The sequence below is a fragment of the Furipterus horrens genome, unplaced genomic scaffold (genome assembly GCF_987537825.1).
Source record: "Furipterus horrens unplaced genomic scaffold, mFurHor1.1.pri manual_scaffold_10, whole genome shotgun sequence".
Classification (NCBI taxonomy): domain Eukaryota; kingdom Metazoa; phylum Chordata; class Mammalia; order Chiroptera; family Furipteridae; genus Furipterus; species Furipterus horrens.
The window spans coordinates 39,238,962-39,257,214 of record NW_028327180.1 but is presented as its reverse complement, the minus strand read 5'-3'; the positions used below and the strand labels follow the sequence as shown (position 1 = coordinate 39,257,214).

General features: G+C 49.5%; 2 protein-coding genes and 1 non-coding gene across 4 annotated transcripts in view; 2 read left to right on the top strand and 1 right to left on the bottom strand.

Moving 5' to 3' along the window:
• The window catches only part of TJP3 (tight junction protein 3), a 29,336-nt gene extending 15,113 nt beyond the window's left edge, over positions 1–14,223 (bottom strand). For both annotated transcript variants that reach the window (XM_090289318.1, XM_090289319.1), the window contains exons 1-5: positions 14,165–14,223; positions 2,224–2,280; positions 2,000–2,109; positions 1,006–1,108; positions 430–778 (exon numbers count right to left, since the gene is read on the bottom strand). In XM_090289318.1, the coding sequence (XP_090145444.1) occupies positions 430–778; positions 1,006–1,108; positions 2,000–2,109; positions 2,224–2,271 (610 nt within the window). In that variant the 5' untranslated portion in view covers positions 2,272–2,280; positions 14,165–14,223. The remainder of the gene's footprint in view (positions 1–429; positions 779–1,005; positions 1,109–1,999; positions 2,110–2,223; positions 2,281–14,164) is intronic.
• Positions 10,621–10,726, top strand: LOC149999669 (U6 spliceosomal RNA). Its single transcript, XR_016513891.1, has one exon. It is a non-coding gene; the product is annotated as a U6 spliceosomal RNA (small nuclear RNA).
• Positions 14,224–17,953: 3,730 nt separating the features above from the next.
• PIP5K1C (phosphatidylinositol-4-phosphate 5-kinase type 1 gamma) overlaps positions 17,954–18,253 on the top strand; it is a 52,638-nt gene continuing 52,338 nt past the window's right edge. Inside the window, exon 1 of the mRNA XM_090289314.1 lies at positions 17,954–18,136. Within this exon, the coding sequence (XP_090145440.1) occupies positions 18,043–18,136 (94 nt within the window). The 5' untranslated portion in view covers positions 17,954–18,042. The remainder of the gene's footprint in view (positions 18,137–18,253) is intronic.

Genomic DNA, 18,253 nt, shown 5'->3' with positions numbered 1-18,253 from the left:
CTGTTTTGATACTGGCAGCTTGATAGGATACACATTATCACTGTAGGGATTCTGATGTCATTGCATGGAGGCTGCAGAATTGTTTCCAGCCTTTTCCAGCTTCTAGAGGCACCACATCCCTGGCCTGTGGCCCCTTCCTCCATCCTCACAGCCAGCAGTGCAGCCTCTCCCATCTCTGACTCTGACCCTCCTGCCTCCCTTTTATAAGGACCCTGTGATGACACTGGGGAATCCAAAGTCATCCCCATCTCAGGAGCCTTGACTTGATCCGTCTACCAAGTCCCTTTGCCACATGAGCTGACATATTCACAGGTCCTGAGACCAGGATGGGATGTCTTTGGGGCCATTTTCTTGTCGACCACACACAATAAGGGACTGCCCTTTCGTGGATGCCAAGCCTCACTGCCATCAGCACAGCTACCAGCTCACCTTCGCTCTCCTTCTTCCGCACCAGCACCGACTTGATTGGCTTCATCTGCACATCCTGCCGTGGCAGCCGCTTGAAGCCTGACACCAAGGCCAGCCCGTTGGCCTCGGAGCCCCCATCCGAGCTCCTGCACCTGTGGTTGCCAGTCTGGCTCCGGCAGCCTGCCCTGTGCCGGTGGGAGCGCTTGCCCAAGGAGTAACCAGAGCCGCTGGACGTGTCACCCTCATAACCCCGGCCATGGTCAGCCTCCTCGAGCTGCCAGGGTCCCTCCTCATCTGAGTCCTGGTGTCCTGGGCCATGGGAGCTGGCCTTGGTGGTGGGCAGCTGGACTTTCCGGGGACGTTTCACGGTCTATTAGGGGAGTTGGAGGGGCAACCAACTCATTGCTCTGTCCTATCCACACGGTGGCCCTGGGGGACCCCAGCCACTCTGGGCTCAACATCCAAGCTGTGAAACGGGAACAAGACCCCACTTGCTTACACTCATACCGCCCCTGCACTGCAGGGCTAGCAGGGCTCAGCCAGGAGCACAGGTACCCCTGAGCCAGGGGCTGCCCCTCCCACCCAGCCCCCACTCACAATGTTAGCCATCTTGGTGCAGGTCTTAAGTATCTGAATGGCAAAGGTGGAGTTGATGCTCTCCATGGACACACCGTTCACCATGACAATCTGGTCCCCTCTCCTGAGGGAAGAGGCCAGGTCTCCAGGAAGAAGCCTCACACAGGAGCCCCTTTCCCCAGGCCTGCCTTCAGGGCCCCTGGCACCTCCCAGTGCCCACTTTCAGGGAAGGCACCTCCTGGTCTAATTCACTGGTGTCCCTAGGCTCACAAAGACATTCATCCCTCTGGGCCTCAGTTGGCTCATCTGTAAAATGGGGCTGCTGCTCATAGAACCCACTATAATCATAGCAATGCAACCATAGAAGGGATCGTTGGGATTACAGCTGGTGTCTCTGTAAACCCATCAATTTTTTCTCTCAGCTTCCTCTTCCCGCTTTTCTCTCTCTCCACGTATGATTCATATTCTTCTTTCTCTGAAGTTGGTCCCTGATTTGGGGCTGAGCCATATCATCCATCAGCCACTCAGGTCCCAGAACCATTTTCCCAAATACCTCCCAGAGCCTCCTGCCCCGACAGGCTCAGAACACTGGCTCTCCTTCCCTCCAGCCAAAGAGAGGTTTCCAGGTCACGGGGGTGTCAAGTAAAGCACAGGGATTATAGTCAATAACATTCAATAACTATGTGTGGTGTCAGGTGCGTACTGGATTTACTGGGGGGAATCACTTCATAAATTATATAACTAAAACCACAATGCTCTACACCTGAAAGTAATACAATATTGAATGTTAACTGTAATTTAAAAATTAAAAAGAGGTTTCCAGTACTTTTCAGTCCAGGAGCTGTCTCGGGCTACTCTGACCCAGGAGCTTTACAGGCCCAGATCACTGACCCTGTCCTGCTGCCAGCTCCAAGCCCTGTGTTGACAGAGCTGGAAGGCACCAGGCACATTCCAGCCTCCTCACTTTGGCCCGTGCAGGTCCCTCCTCTTGATGTCCCCAAACCCTGTTACTCACTGCAGCCTGCCCTCAGCTGGTCCTCCTGGCACCACATCAGACACAAACACAGATCCACCAAGCCGGTTGTGGCCACCAGAGATCGCAATGCCGAAGCCCCGGTGAGGGTCCTGAGGGGGAGTCAGAGACGGAATGAGCTTTTGCTTCCCTCCAGGACAAAAGTTCTCCCATGGGGACATAATGCCATTTGCATCAGCAATCCCTCGGGGAGAGGGAGGCCTCACCTTGCAGACTGTAGCTGTGTGCTGTTCCCAGATGGTCAGCTCCTCCATGTCCAACACCTGGCACAAGGGGAACAGGGATGGTTGGCGTGAGGTCATGGCACATTCATTGGAGCATTTAGGAGTCCCCATCCTTCAGTGGGGAGCCCCGATCTGACACTCCCATAGTTGAAGCCTGTGGACAAGTTGCTACCTCTCTTGAGAGCTCAGTTTTTCCATCTGCAAACTGGATTTAAGTCAGTGGTTCTCAACTGGAAATAATTCTTCTCTCCAAAAGACATTCAGTGATGTCTGAAGACATCAGTGGTTGTCACAACTGGGGATGCTCCATGTTGAGGCTAAGGATGCTGCTCAATACCCCAATAGTTCCCAGGGTAGTCCCACCATAGAGAATGGTCCAGTCCCAAATGTTGATAGTGCTGAAACTGAGAAACCCCAGGTTAAATGAACCAAATTGTACTGAGAGCAAACAAAAGGTGAATTCTTGTTATCTTTCCTTCTGGAAGGTTTGGCTTGGTCTCTGAGGTGATCTAACAAGACCTGCCAGGCAAAGGGAGTTCACTCTGCTCCAGCCATACAGGCCTCCTTGCTGTTCCTCCAACGTGCCAGGTATGTTCCTGCCCCCGGATCTTTGCACATGCTATTCCCTCCACCTGGAACTCTCTTCCTACAGCTTTCTACCTGACTTCCTCCCTCACCTCCTTCAGGTCTCAGCTCAAATGTCACCTCCTTTAGGAGGCCTCCCAACAAACTTGCTTAGAACTGTAACCCTCTCCTGCCCCGCAACAGACCACCTTCTGAGCCTTTCTCTGATACATTGTTCTATTTCATAGAAATTGTATCTTGACAATTCCTAGATTTATTTTTATTTGTTCACTGTCCATCTCCCCTTCTAGAACATTGGCTTCAAGAGTAGAGATTTTTGTCTTGTTCACAGTGGAGTCCTGAGTGCCTGGATCACAGCAGAGATTCAATAAGTGTTTACTGAATGAATGAAGTGCTTCCTTTGTACCAAGCACTTTACATGTACTATCTCATTTAATCCACTCATTGAAATTCTATTATCCTATATCACAGATGGGGAAAATGAGGCACATAGAGGTGAAGTCACCTGCCAAAACAACAGAGCTGATGGAATGTGGGGCTCTCGGAGTGCAAGGTCCCAGGCCAGGGGACCCTGGTAGAAGGGGGGATGTGGAACCCAGCCAGATGCCAGTCACCACCCATCCCTTACCTTTTGCCAGGCTGCCCTGCTCCCTGGGGTGGGGGTGGGGTCTTGTAAAAATTATTCCCCACTTTGGCACAGCACAGGTTGTGTTTCCCTCCATCAGTGTACTCCAATGACTTTCCTTATAGGTTCCCAGGAAAGCAACCTTCTTGGCTCTCAAGAGTGGGAAACAGCCCTGGCCGGCTAGCTCAGTTGGTTAGAGCGTTGTCCTGATACGCCAAGGTTGTGAGTTCGATCCCTCAGTCAGGGCACATACAAGAATCAACCAATGAATGCATCAATAAGTGAATCAACAGATTGATGTTTCTGTCTCTCTCTCTCTCTCAAATCAACAAAATTTAAAATATTTAAAAAAAAAAAAAAGAATGGGAAACAGGGGCAGAGGAGACAGAAACAAAGATGAGGAAGGGGCCTCACTCTTGGCCCTACAGTACCAGGTAACAGGTCAGTACTCACAACCAAGGCTCAAATCCCTTGTCTACCCTTTGCTGGCTGTGATGCTGCCTCTCCCAGCTTCACCTTCCTTATCTGCAAAATGGGTACGCCCACCCCTGCCACCATCACCCAGGGCTGAGGTGTAGGAGGGGAGCATGGAGTCAGAGGGAGCTGAGAGCCTCAGGAGATGGCAGTTATTGTGAGAGGTAATAATCTGGCCTTTCTCTGCAACATTTTAATAAGCAACACTGTTCAGCACTGTAAAGGCTGCCAGCGAACGCTGTCCGCATACCCATCCATTTCATCACGAATAACCCTCGGAAATGGTACTGCTACACTTCCTATCTTGCAGGGGATGAAAGAGGCCCAGAGAGGCTCAATAACTTCACTGGTGAACCCTGGCACCCTGCCCACACCCTCGCTCTTAACTACCCAGCCATAGCATTCTTATTTTTTTTTCTTCTGAACTTATTTTTCAAAACAGAACCTTTTTACTTGTTTTGATTTTATACTTTGTGTCGTTAAATTGCCTCCCAGAATTTTTATTTCTTGGCCTTATTTTAAGAAACAGCCCCCAGGGAACCAGAGCCCCTGGAGGGGGAGGCAGGTACAGGTGGCCCAGCCTTGTTCCATCTTGTGTAGGTTCACCTTCATGGATACTGAAGGCCTCCAGGGCATCAGCCCACCACAGCTTTGTTCACCTCCAAACCTTTGCTCTTCCTGTCACCTATGCCTGGGGCACCCTCTCAAGATTGGCACACGCCTGGTCCCTTGCCACTTGGGTCTCAGATCACCTTAGTTAGCCAATCTTTCCTGGCACCCTATCATTCCTCCCCGTTTTATTTATTATGTCTTATTCATGGCATCCAAAACCATCTGAAATTATCCTATTTGATCATCAGTTTGGGAGCATATGGTCTTTCCTCTTAGGCTGTCTCTCTGGGTGCTCTGGTGATGGCCATTAGCACCTCCCAGACCCTCCTTTCCAGGCCTTTGCACAAGATGTACTTGCTGGCAAACTCCTATTCATCCTTCACATCCCCAGTGTCACTGCCTCTTCCTCTAGGAAATAAGTCCTCAGTGCCCCAGCTCAGGAGAGGGTGGGGCCTGGGCCTTCTTCCGGTCTTATCTGATGCCCCTCCTCCCCAGCCCATGCTGGACACAAACATTACAAATACCTGAGAGGAGAGACAACCAGAGGGACAGGTCCTATCAGGTCAAACAGCCCCAGGCAATTGGCTCCCAGGCTGAGGTCCTCTCTCCCTTTCTCAATCCCCACCTACAGGAACAACGGGGTAGGTAAGGGAGGGGCCCGGGAGAGGGCCCAGTAAGGAGGGGGCACAAATATTCAAGTGGTGAGAGGATTCTGGGAGCTGTTCCTGCAGCCTGGAAGGTGTGGGGAACCAGAACTGCCTGGCCCTAAAGCCTCCCCACAGTGTGGCCTCGGGAACCGCCCCCCCGCCAAGGTCTCAGTTTACCCCTCCAGGCAAATCTAAAACCCAACAATGTGTATGAGTCAATTCAAGTTCCATCCTGGAAGATGAATTTCCCTGAAATAGAGACACAATGATCCCCTCCCTCCGCAGCTCAGCTAATTTACTCCAGTGTAAAAGGGGCTCTCCAATCCCTGACCCCTATCTCTGCAGGATCATGCAAGTTAACAGCTCTGTATACAGTAAGAACTCAACAAATGGTGGGGCCCTCTCCAGCAGCCTCACTGCATTCACCAAACCCATCCAGCTCACACATGAAGTCACTGACAACAGTTCTACCATTAATGCAGTAAACATTTTTACTGAGCACCTACTACATGCCAGGAGCTTAAAATAACATTTTCCTCTTAGAATCCTCTCTCTCTCCTTTCTTTAAAATGACCATTCCCCATTTTATAGATGACGTACAGAGAGGCGTTGGCTCACTGGCCCAAAGTTACACAGAAAAGTTGAGATTAGAACCCAGGTTTAACCAGGTAATGAAGGCAGCTTTTGGGGTCGAGGGGCGCTGACGCTTTTCGCTGTGCAGCCTCGGGCTAGCCAACGCATGCCTATGGGCCTCAGTTTCCCCATTTGTTACATAGGCAGAGGGTGATCAGGGGTCCTGGGTCCAAGTTCCAGCCCTACCTCAACTCGATTCCCTTCCCCTCCTGCCCTCCGCGGGCTACTCGCCTGGAATCTCACCGCCATGGTCCACTCAGGGGCTCTCCAGCGGCCCTGTTCCAGGGGAGCCTGGAAACAGTCAATCGGTCCCCACTCTGGGGTGAAGGAGGAGGCTGGGAGGATCACAGTGGAGTGGGTGTCCGGTAGTCGCCCTCCACTGGACCGCTCCGCTGCTCCAGGCTGCACCTGCCAGCCTTCCTCCTCCGCGTCCCCTACCTGTCTCGACCCCGCCCCGACACGCCTTCTGGATGCCTTGGAGGCCGCCTTCACCCGACCCCCTCCCCCGCCCACACGCCTGCCACCATATCACAGGATCCAGGCCCTGGGTGGGAATTCCGGAATGGGTTTTCCATCCAGCCGAGCACCAGCTGGAGGTCGAGACTGGAAACTGGCCGGGAACGGCTGCAGGGAAGACCCGGCAGGAGTAATGGCCACGTTCGGAACGGAGCTGCGATTCGGTAGGTTTTCTATCAGAGAAGGGACACTTGTTGAGGTTCAGTTGGTAGACCTAATAGATCCGAAGGTAGTTGGGAGCTAGAGACCTCCGGAGCACAGGGCTGGTCCTTCTCGAGTCACCCCACCTCCAGAAGGCTTACACCATTTCACAGAGGGGAAACTGAGGCCCAAAGGGGACATCAGCGTGGACTGAAGATGCACAGCTGCTTCCACTGGAGCCTGGCTCCATTTTCACACCCAACACTGGGCTGGGCCCCCAGCAGAGGAGGGCGGGGAGGGAGGAAATTCCTCAGGCTCCTGGGAGTAAAGGTCGGACTTCCTTCTCACCTTGCTTCGCCTCACCCTCAGGGGCCCAGGTTCCTAAGCTAAGGTCTAGGAAGAACCTCACCAGGGCAAGAAACTCTATCCAGGGGTAAGAGAGAAAGTCACGTGGAAGTGTGGAGCCAGCAGCAGTGGCTCCACCCGCATTCTTTTCTGCTAAAAAAAACCCCAAAAAACAAAAAAAACAGAAAAACTTCCTGAGGCCCTGAGGCTGAGGCTCAACTCATCCTGAACCCCACCTCACCCCATAGTTGAAAGGACAGAACTGGGTATAGACACAACTTCCCAGCCTCATCCAGTCAAGACTGTGCAGAAATAAACCCTAGACTGTGGGAAGAGGGGAGGCAGAGAAGAAATTAGGAGATCAAGGAAGACTTCCTGGAAGAGAGGCACTGAAGCTGGGGAATGTTGGATAAGAGTCTGTCAAGTGAAAAAGACAGACAATTTAATCAAAGTGTTTGAAACTTTCAAACCTTACTTCTCACACTTCACAATTTTAGTTATCCCTCAAAATACTAGTCTGGAGACCCCAGTCAGCCAGAACCAGCCCCTCAGGGGTCCCAAATGCCACCAGAACAAGACACATTAGCAGAAGTCCCTTCTGAAGACCTACTTGGCACCTCAGGGATGAAAGGGAAAGCTCAGCCTTTCTCAATGTGACTTTCAGCTACTAGCACACAGGGCAGAGAAACAGAAAATGATTTTGGGTACAGCGAAGTCTAACATTTTAAAAATATCTGTGTATTTGTTTTAGTGGGTCATAGGAAGACCATAAATAAGTTACCAACCGGCACACACACATAAAAGTTTGTGGCTGCAATTACTTGGGAGGACTTACTGACTGGGACACAAGTTTGGCGAATTGGAGAAGTGGTCTGGAGGTGAACGGAAGCTGTGGGGGAAACATCCTGATTTCCTGCACTCAGTGCCACCTGATCTCAGTGCCATTATCTATAGAGTGAATGGACTGAATCCATGGAAATGAGACTGCTGGCTCACATTTATTGAGTGCTTGCTTTACTCCAGCCACTATTACACATGATATTCATGTGCCCATTTTGCAGCTGAGGAAACTGAGGCCAGATGACTCAAGTGGCAGCCTCACTAGCAAGAACTGGATTTGGCTGTTTGACTCCACACCCCTCACTATCAGTACTTCTCACTAAAAGCTGATTCTGCTTCCAAGGGACACTGGACAATGTCTGGGGACATCTGTGGTTGTCACAACTGGGAGTATTCCTGGCATCAAGTGGATGGAGGCTAGGGATGCTTCTCCACACCCCACAGTTCCAAGGACGGCCCCCACATAGAATCAACTGAACACAAATGTCAATAATACTGGGGTAGAGAAACCATACTCTAAACCCCTCTTGAAAAGAGGACCACCACCCCAGGATTCACGATCCTCCTCCAGCCACCCACCACGCTGATTTCATATTTTCATATCCTGCTCAAGAGCACTCACTGGCTCCCTAGTACCCACCAGATGACCCTGTGCTCAAATGCCAGGTTTTAGAGGACACTGACATTGAGATCCCCATTCCCTTGCTTTTCATCAATCCACTTCATCCATGCCTTCATTTTCCCATTCATTCAGTCATTTACTCAACAAAAATGTTTCAAGCCCCTACTATGCACTAAGTGCATGAAGAAGGGATGGTGACTAACTTCCTACCTGAAACTGCAGTGCCAACTTCAACCAAGAAAGGGCAGTGCAGGTGTGGCATGAGAGGTGGGGGAAGGATGCAGGGAAAAGTGAGGTCCTGGAAGTTCTTTCAGGATGAAAATGGTTGGCCCCTTCTGAGCACCTATGGGGAAACTGAGTCCCAGAGAGGGCAGAAGCTGGGTTGAGGTTCCCCAAAGTGCCAGCTGCCAGGAGGGGTAGGAGCCCGAGGCTTTTATTCCTGAGCTTGGGATTTCCCTGGTATAGGCCACTTTGCTGTACAACAGGGAGCTGAGGTCATCTGTGGCTTAACAGGTCAGACCAGAACCCAAGAATGTCCTGAAGCAGCTCTGCCGCCTGTCTGGGCTATGGCTCAATCATCAGCATTTACTGAGTGCCCACCGTATACACACAGGACTGACAACACAGACCCAGCCCCTGCTCTAAAGGAAGCCCAGGAAGGGGAGATTGACAATAATGGAATCATCACAAAGCATAAGTAAAAAGTACATACAACCTAGACTTCTGAGACCATTGGCAGGGAAACATGACCTGGGCTAGCGGCTCAGGGAGGACTTCTCTGAGGAGGTAACAGTTGTGGTGAGAACTGAGTTTAGCAAGAGTGACCTAGGTGAGAGCGACCTGGTTAGAGAAACAGACCTGAAGGAGGTGAGGGGAGAGCCATGGGGAGATCTGGGAGAAGGTGTTCTAGGGGAAGTGAACCGTGCATGCAAAGGCCCTGGGGTAGGGCCAAGCCTGGCATGTTGGAGGAACAGAGAGGAGGCCTGTGTGGCTGAAGCAGAGTGAGTGAAGGGGAGAGAAAGAGGAGGGGATGGCAGGCCATGCAGGGCCTTGTGGAACTTGGGGAGGACCTGGGCTTTTACCTATAGGGAGGTGAGAGCCCTGGAGGGCTGTGGACAGAGGGACCTGACTCTGGGGCTCACAGGCACCTTCTGGTGGTTTCTGAAGGGAAAATAGACTGAGGTGGGGGAGGAGGAAGCTGGGGGATCAGGTAGGCCAAACCTGGAGGCCCAATAAGATGTTGCCTCTTTTTTTTTTTTTTTTTTAATAAACATTTTATTTTGGAACTATTTTAAATTTACAGAAAAGTTGTAGCTATAATTCAGAGTCCCCATATGCGCCTCACCTGTTTTCCCCCAACATTAATGTACATGATGTTGATATATTTGTGAAAACTAAGAAAGCAACATTACTACATCACCATTAAGTAAACTCCAGATTGTAATCAGATTCTACTAATGTTCCTTTTCTGCCCTGGGACCCTGTCCAGGATTTCCCATTGCTTTCAGTCAGCATGTCTCCTCCAGCTCCATTTCCCTTGTTCCCTGACCTTCACTGTCTGACGGAGAATGGTCACAGATTCTGTAGAAAGTCCCTCACTTGGGTTGGTCTGATGTTTTCCTCATGACTGGACTGGGTCATGGGTTTGAGAAGAGTGTGAAAGAGAAGGAGTGTGCTGGGGTTTGAGGAAGGGCAGATTCTGGGCGTGGTAGACTTCCCAGAAGCATGTGAAGATTGAGCAATGTCCTAGGGGTTGGTAACATGAAGTCCTAGTTCACCTTAGTGATAGCACTTTGATATAGGAAGGGAAAGTGAGGAGGTCCTGTAGAACTTTCTAGAAACTTGAAGTATGTTACACAGCTGGAGGGAACTCAGGGAGGATGTTGAAGCTCTAGAAGGAAGGTCTGTGGAGAGAGGGCTGCTAAACTTGGCGTGAATTTCAGCCCTTCTGATTCTTGCCTCAGTTTCCCCATATGTATAATGGAAACCTGGTTCCGACTTTGAGTAGTATCCTTAGGAAGGTTCAAATGTTCATGCATCCGGCATGTAGCAGGCACATGGAAAGGTTTGTCTGGGTGCTTCTTGTGCTTCCTTGTTCACTCCAGACCAGCAGGAGGGACACAAGCCCCAGTGGGAAAACACAAAGGTGAATTATAGTGTCCCCAAGGCTGGAGGGAGAACTCCCAAAACTGTCTATATCAAGGATCTGTCCTGTGCAATAGCTGGGGGTAGGACCCTGACCCCTGACACCTTTCTTGTAGTCCCTGTTTTCATTCTGGCCTCTGTGCCTGTACCCCGGGCCAGCTCCCCTCTGACCACTCCCATTAAAAGTTCCACGTGTGCTCGCTTCGGCAGCACATATACTAAAATTGGAACATTAAGAGAAGATTAGCATGGCCCCTGTGCAAGGATGACATGCAAATTCATGAAGCATTCCATATTTAAGAAAAATTAAAAGGTCCCCTGTGAGCCCCACATCGACAGTCTTTCTTTGCTTTGTGGCTGAACCTGCCACCTTGGAACCTGTCTTCTTAGAGTACACAGCACTGGCCTCTCCACTCTATTCAGAATATTAGGTGGCTGCCCATGAGCTGTTTATTTCTCTATTGAGCACCTGCTGCATACCAGGCCCTGTTCTAGGCACTAGGGATACTACAGTGGTAGAGCACACAGACGAGCAGGGAGAGCAGACACTCAACAAATAGTTCCACCAATGACTGTGTAGTGAATGAGCTGTGGCCTTAGTTCAGAAACATTCAATAGCTCCCCAGCACTTATTCAAAGCATACTTATTGAGAAAGTGATCAGTGCCAGACTCTGGGTACCCTCCCAAATCATCTGTGCTTCTTATCACCTATGAACTATTTAACAACCCTGCAGATGGTAGGAAACTGGTGATATTGCAAATGATTCTTATCCATAGAAATGCAAATTAATATTGTCCTGTGGAGGCCACAGATTATTGCCCTGTGACTATTGACCAGCTTTGAATTTGTTTGTAAATTCATTTCAGTATTCTTGATGCCCTCTGTACGTGTGTGTTCTTTCTTTACACTCTTCCTTGAACAGGCTATAAAAGCTTACTGGTTCCCATGTTAATTAATGAGTTAAGTAAACTCATAAAGCACCTTGTTTCTTTTTTTTAATTGCTTTTTTTAGAGAGAGCAAGAAGAAGGGAGAGAAAGAGAGGGGGAGAGAGAGAAACATCAATGTGTTGTTCCGCTTATTCATGCATTCATTGCTTGATTCTTGTATGTGCCTAACCAGAGATCAAACTCACAACCTTGGCATATCGGACGATGGCTAACCAAATGAGCTACCCCGCCAGGGCCACCTCTTTGTTTTATATTAGTATGAGAGTCAGGCTGTTAACTTTTTGAAAGAAAAAAAAATCCTTTAACACCATAACACCAAAAGGCTTTATACTGGCATCTAAGACACCCCCCTCAGATTTCTACCTCCCAGTTAGTTGTTCCACTTACCCATTAAAATCTTCAAGTCCCAGAACATTCTTCCCACTTTTCTTACTAATCACCTTGGACCCCAATCTATTTCTCACACATCTCATACATTTCTACCAAAATCTTTCTAGAATCTGCCCACTTCTCCCCTCTCCTCTGCCTCCACCTGGTTTAGGGTCATCATTGCTCACCAGGACCAACCCAGTCAACTCTGCCCTGGTCCCTTAGCCCCTGCTCTCTCCTTTCACAGTCTGTCCTCTCTATAGCCACCAGAGGACACCTGTGAACACCTGAGTACAATCTGGTCCATCCTCTGACCACAGCCCTCCAGGGCCCCCACCTCCCCTCAGGCTAGAAGCCCCGATCCTCCCCAAGGTCCACAAGGCCCTGTATGTCTTACCCCCATCCCCTCCTTGCCCTCACCTCCTCCATCTCTCACTCTGCTCCAACCACTGTTCCTCCTCACCGTTCCTCCAACCATTAGGTACAGTTCTGCCCTGGGGCCTTTACGCAGGACATTATCTCTGCTTGGAATGCCTCAAGTATTTCCTTCAAGTCTGCTCAGATTAATTCTCCCTGGTTTTTATTTAAGATTGTAAAATATGCCCTGGCCGAATCGCTCAGTTGGTTGGAGCACCATCCCAAGCACCAAAGGGTTGTGGTTCTGACCCTAGTTGGGGCACATGCAGGAGGCATTACATTGATGTTTCTCCTCTATCTCCTTTTTTTGTCTTTGAAAATCAATGAACACATCCCCATTCCTATTTCTTGTACCTCTTTAGTTCTTTTTTTCCTCTGAGATTGACTACCTTCTGACCAGGATACAATTTAGGATACAGTTTACTTTCTTATGTCTCTTGCTTCTTCTCTGTCGACCTCCACCACAAAATCAGGGAACTTTGCTTAATCCCCAAAACCCAGAACAGCACCCGGTACACAGTAGGTGCTCCATAAATGCAGTTTCAGTCCCTGGGCAGCTCCTCCTCCCAGTCACATCTCCCACTTAACTCAGCCCATTCCAAAGGGTGTCAGGCTCCACCCTGAGCAAACACTGCTCCCCTGGAATCGGGCCAGTCTGAGAAGGAAGAACAGGAACCCACACTTTCCACTGTGAACTTTCCGCAGAACTCAGGGCCTCACGGAAGCACTGAGGCAGGGAGGTAGGGCTTGTACAAGGTGCTGAGCCCGGGGCTTCGGTCAGGGGGCATGGGCAGCCCCCAGACCTCCCTGCTCTCTACATTTGACTTCTGTCTGCTTTAATGTGCAACCCTGGGCAAGTGGCTGCCCCTCTCTGAGCCAGGGTTTGACCTCTGTAAAACAGGAAGACAGCTGGCTCAACATTCTGAAGTTTGATTTTGAGTGGGACACCTTTTCCTGTGACCTGCCTACATGACTGAGCATGTACTACCAGCCCTATCATGTGCCGCTCTTAGCAACCTTGCTACAGTCTTGGTGACTCTTATACCCACTTTACTGAGTGGAAAACTAAGGTCCAGATAGCAGAAATGGCTGGAGGCTGTCTCAGTCGGGATATATTCCCCCTAATCCCACAACCCTCCAAATCTCAAGCCTCCTTCCTCCCTGGGAGCCTCATGACCACGTTGCCCTGGGGTGATCCCAAATGCCAGGCCTGCTCTGTGCTCCTCATCTCGGATACTCATGCCTTCGCAGCCTCAAGGGACCTACTTGGTCCTGGACAAAGAGACTTGAGGTGCAATCAGACACTGGCTCCCAGGAAGCTCCTTTTGTCCTGCACTTCTGAGAGCAAATGACCCAGAAAAACATCTTTGCCACCGACCCCGCTCCTCTTCAGGTTCTAGGCTTCCTACACCCAGAGACCATCCTGGCTCCTTGCCCACAGACTGCTCTGGGGACTGTCGTGACAATCTTCTGCTTGCCTCCGCCCCCCTCCTGCATTTTATCACTGGGAGATTTTACCCAGAGAAGGAATCAAGAGAAACAAGGTAAGGCGACCCCAGGACCGCTTCCGCAGCTCCTGCAGGTTCCGGCGGTGGTGGGAGGCCCATGCAATTGTCGGAAGACTCAGGGGCCTCTTCAGAAGTTCCAGGAGACCCCCACATTGACCAAATGCCAGGCTGCCTGCCCGCCACCTCCCTGCCTGACTTCCCATCCTTAGTTTGGAGGATCAGAGAGGCCAACCTGTGCCCCTTCAGCCCCCTGGCACCACCTGGGCCAATAATGACCCTTTTAGGTCTCTGGCTCTGGAGTCCTGGGCTGGTTGCCAAAGGCTGTAACTGCCAGCCAGATAATCCTTTAGAAACTATGTCAAATGCTCACGCAGGAGGGTCAGTTTCCTCCTTTCCGGGGAGCTGGGGGGAGGTGATCTGAGGTACCAGGTCCCCGCAGTGGGGACTCTGTTCCCAGCAATGGACTCGGGATGGTGGGCAGAGCAGGGACTTACCTGTCTAGGAGGCTGAGTTGCCTCTGGGCAAGCAGCAGGAGCAGAGGCCTGGGTATCCGCCTGGCATGGGGGTGGGGAGGGAACCTGAGGTTTGAGCTCTGGCCTCCCCACTTGTTTGCTCAACTTGTCCTCCCTTGTGGCAGCAACAGGCTAGCAGGTCCCGTGCCAGGTGGAACCAGTGCAGCAACATGCAACATGCGACATGCACAGGCGAACTGGCAGGGTGAGAGAGACAGGGAGGCTGGTTGGGTGTGTGGCTCTGTCGTAAGGTGCTCTCACGTGGCAGCAGCTGGCCTTAACCCCTGCTCACCCAGAGGCCAGGGACACTGAGTCCTGCCCTGCTTGGGCTATTCACCCCTGAGCCCTTGACATCAACAGTGGGACCAGCACGTGTAGGCAGGTCCTCAGGAAAGGTTTGTTGAATAAATTAAGGAATAAATAAATGAAACTCCTCCTAGCTAGTCCCCTCTCCTCCCTCTTCCCTTTACAGCTAGAACTGCCAAGCCTTTCTTTGCACTTACTGTGCCTTCCACCAGGTGTGCCATCTCATAAATTGTGGCAGGGCTGGCTTCTTGCCCTGCAGATCTGAGAACAAATTCTGTTTCTGTGCTACTAAGTGACCAACCAGATTCCTATGCCAAGAATCTTCAGTCATTTCCCAGCAGAGTAGCTTTGGGTCTCCTCAGTTTCTTCATCTAAAAAATGGGAAAAACACTAGCATCTACTTCCTAGGAGAGTTTTGAAGGGTGAGTAAATGAATGAATGTCTACAAAGTGCTTAGAACAGCACAGGGTACACATTAGGTCTGCACTTTCTAGCCACTATCCATAGGTGGCTGGTCCCAATGAATGAGGTGTGGTTAAGTGTAAAATACATGCTGGGGTTGGAAGATGCAGTACCCAAAAAATAATGTAAAATAGCTTGTTATTTTAAATATCTGCTTTACGTTGAAATGATATTTTGGATATGTTTGGTTACATGAAGCATATCGTTAAAGTAATCTCACCTGTTTCTGTTTTGCTTTTTAAATTGTGGTTATTAGAAAATTTTAAATAACATTTAGGATTTTAGTTTTATTTTTAAAGATTTGATTTTATTTTTAGAGAGAGAGGAAGGGAGGAAGAAAGAGAGGGAGAGAAACATCATGTGTTGTTGCCTCCTGAGCACCTCCAACTAGGAACCTGGTCTGAAACCCAGGCATGGCCCTGACTGGGAATCGAACTGGCCATCCTTTGATTCACAAGCCAGCACTCAATCCCCTGAGTCACACCAGCCAGGGCACACTTAGGATTTTAAATTTAAATTGCCTTGCATTGTAGTTCTCTTGGGGAGTGCTGGAATAGGTGCTTAATGCATGATAGATATTGAGCCTGTCTTTTTCGATCACATTCTATTGCCATTGTGTCGCATCTGTGTTATTTCCAAAGTGTTTATTAGCAGCTGAAATTACCTGCTGTGTTATGCTTGTTTATCTGTCTCTTCTAGAATGTCACCTTATTGAGGTCAAAGATTTTGTCTTGCTCATTCTTGTATACCCGTGGCCTGGTGCACAGTAGGTGCTCAGTAAATATTAGTGGCATGAATGAATGAATGAAAGGAATATAGGAATGGGGATGGAACACGCGTGGGTCCCTCCTACCTGGTACCCAGTACTGATGGTAATAGCCTCTATACCCGCGAGGAAGTGCCAGACACCAGGCAACCAGCTCCAGCTTCAGTTTTCCACCCTGTAAAATGGGGACAAGGGACCAGGGATGTGGTAAGATGAATCAAGAGATCCAGAAGCCACAGCCCCACCCAGATCCCGACCCTTCCTCTCTTGTCCCTCACTCTGGCACTTGTTTGGTTTTGTCTTTTTATATTTTCATTTTTTTAAATTAAAGTTTATACACACATGTACTTTAAAGAGTCAAATTCTAACTCAGGTTTGTTAAAATTAGCAAAGTGACATTGTCATCCCACAATTTCTCCCTTCCAAGAGGTACTGTCCCCTGAGCTTCTTTTAAGCTAAATTATGTTGACATTAACGTCCCCATCTCCAAATAATGCCTGTTTTGCCACTTCTTGATTTTTCTGTTTTAGTATTGACTTCCCACCAGGAGAGGTTTAGAATCAACCCTGAAACTGATTTAAAAAAAATTTTTTTGTTTCATTTTCATGATCCTTATCACTGATCCAACCCCCAGTCCTTCTCTAGTTGTCTGAACCAGTGGTTCTCAAACACTTTCAGGCACTCAGATCATCTTAGGGGGCTCATTGAAACCCAGATGGTGGAGCTGCACTTGGAGTTTCTCAATCAGGAGGTCTGGGATGGGATACAAGATTCTGCATCTCTACCAAACTCTGGGTGATGTCTGCCCAGCACCCTAGACAACGACGAAGGACAATGTCTCTAGAATCAGACAGGCCTGGGTGAAAATATCCCAGCTTTGTCCCTCACTAGAGGGGTGCCTGGGCACTCCCACAGTGGAAATAATTAATTATGAATAAAGCTACTAATAGCAGCCTTTATTACTTCCCATATCATGACCTCACAATAACTGCCTACTCATATTATTAATAAATTCACCATTAGATGTTAATAACAATAGTAATACAATTATTCTTCAAACATAAATAACACTGATTCATTCATAGCATGGTTCTTTGTGTGATTCTGAGTTCCTGTTGGGCATGATAATAGTTTTCATCTGCTTGATTAATATTATCAAATATTTATTGTTTTCTAGGTGTAAGGTTCTGTGTTAGGTATTAGGGATATATTAGTAGTAAAATACAGATCCCTAATTTATGGAGATATTCCATGCAAAGGCTCTACCCCTGAGACTAGTATTTCGTCGTCGGCAGCCGTCCGTCTCGAGAGACGATGGTGTAGCTTCTTAAGAGTCTATCTGCACCGCCGAGAATGGCTGTGCAGTCCGACTCGGGAGTGACACGGTATATGTCTCCTCCCGTGTTGAATCGACATCTTGTGATGACGCTGGAGTGTCCTCTCCAGTGAAGCTGAAGCTACAGAGCCTGGGCAGGGTGATATGGAGGGTCTGCTGTTGCCCATGCAGCAGACTCCCCCTCTCTTCGCAGCTGAAGGGTCCAAGGGAAAGACGGAGTCAATACAGCTTGGCTTCAGGTGCGCCGCAGGAGTTGACGGTGTTGACTACAACGTCAAACCGCCTTAGGGACTCCGGCTCCGGATTTTCTGTCGGGGTTTACTCCCTTAGCCTTTCCCCTGAAGAGGTATGCCGCAAGGCAGCGGAGGTTTTTTGGAGTCAGAGTTTTCCTTCTCTGACTAGTATTTAATATTATCATTATGTATATTTATCATTATATTATAAAGTTATACATAACATTAGTACATTATATATTAATGTCACTTATGTAATAATATATGAATTTTATTTAGTAATAATGTGTCCACCAATAATATTACATATAACTTGTATATTGTGCATAATGAAAATTAAACTATATTATAATTACTACTTATATTAAAACATTTAACACAGTAATATGTGTTGCTTATAGTATGGTGATAAATAATTTATTAGTACTAAATATTATTTCTATTTCATGTATAATATTAATACTATTGCAATATTGACTGGAGTGGCTCTGCCCTTCCCCTGGACGCGTGGGGACGCTCGAGGCACTCCCGGGTCCAGACGAACTCAGGCCCCGCCTCCGAGCTCCGATAGGCTGCAGGCTCGGTGCGCCGTGGCGCAGCGACTGGCCCAGTCCCCGGCCCTCCCCCAGGTCCCAGGGCTTGGCTCCTTCCCTCCCTCCACCCTCCAGCCGGCGGCGGTTGTTGTTCAGCGGTGGCGGCCGCCGCTTGGGTCGTAACCTCCGGCTGCCCGTTCGCTAGTCGGTTCGCGCGTACAGCCATGGAGCTGGAAGTGCCGGACGAGGCGGAGAGCGCCGAGGGGGGGACCGTGACCTCGGAGGTGACCTGGGCCGCGGAGAGCGGCGCGGCGTCAGGTAACGGTTCCGGACCCGCGTCCCTTGGTTCACACCGAATGGACCAGCCTGCCCCCCCCCCCCGTTGGGCCCAGTGGTCCCGTCCGAGTGCCAGGGAATGGGGGGAGCCGAGACCCG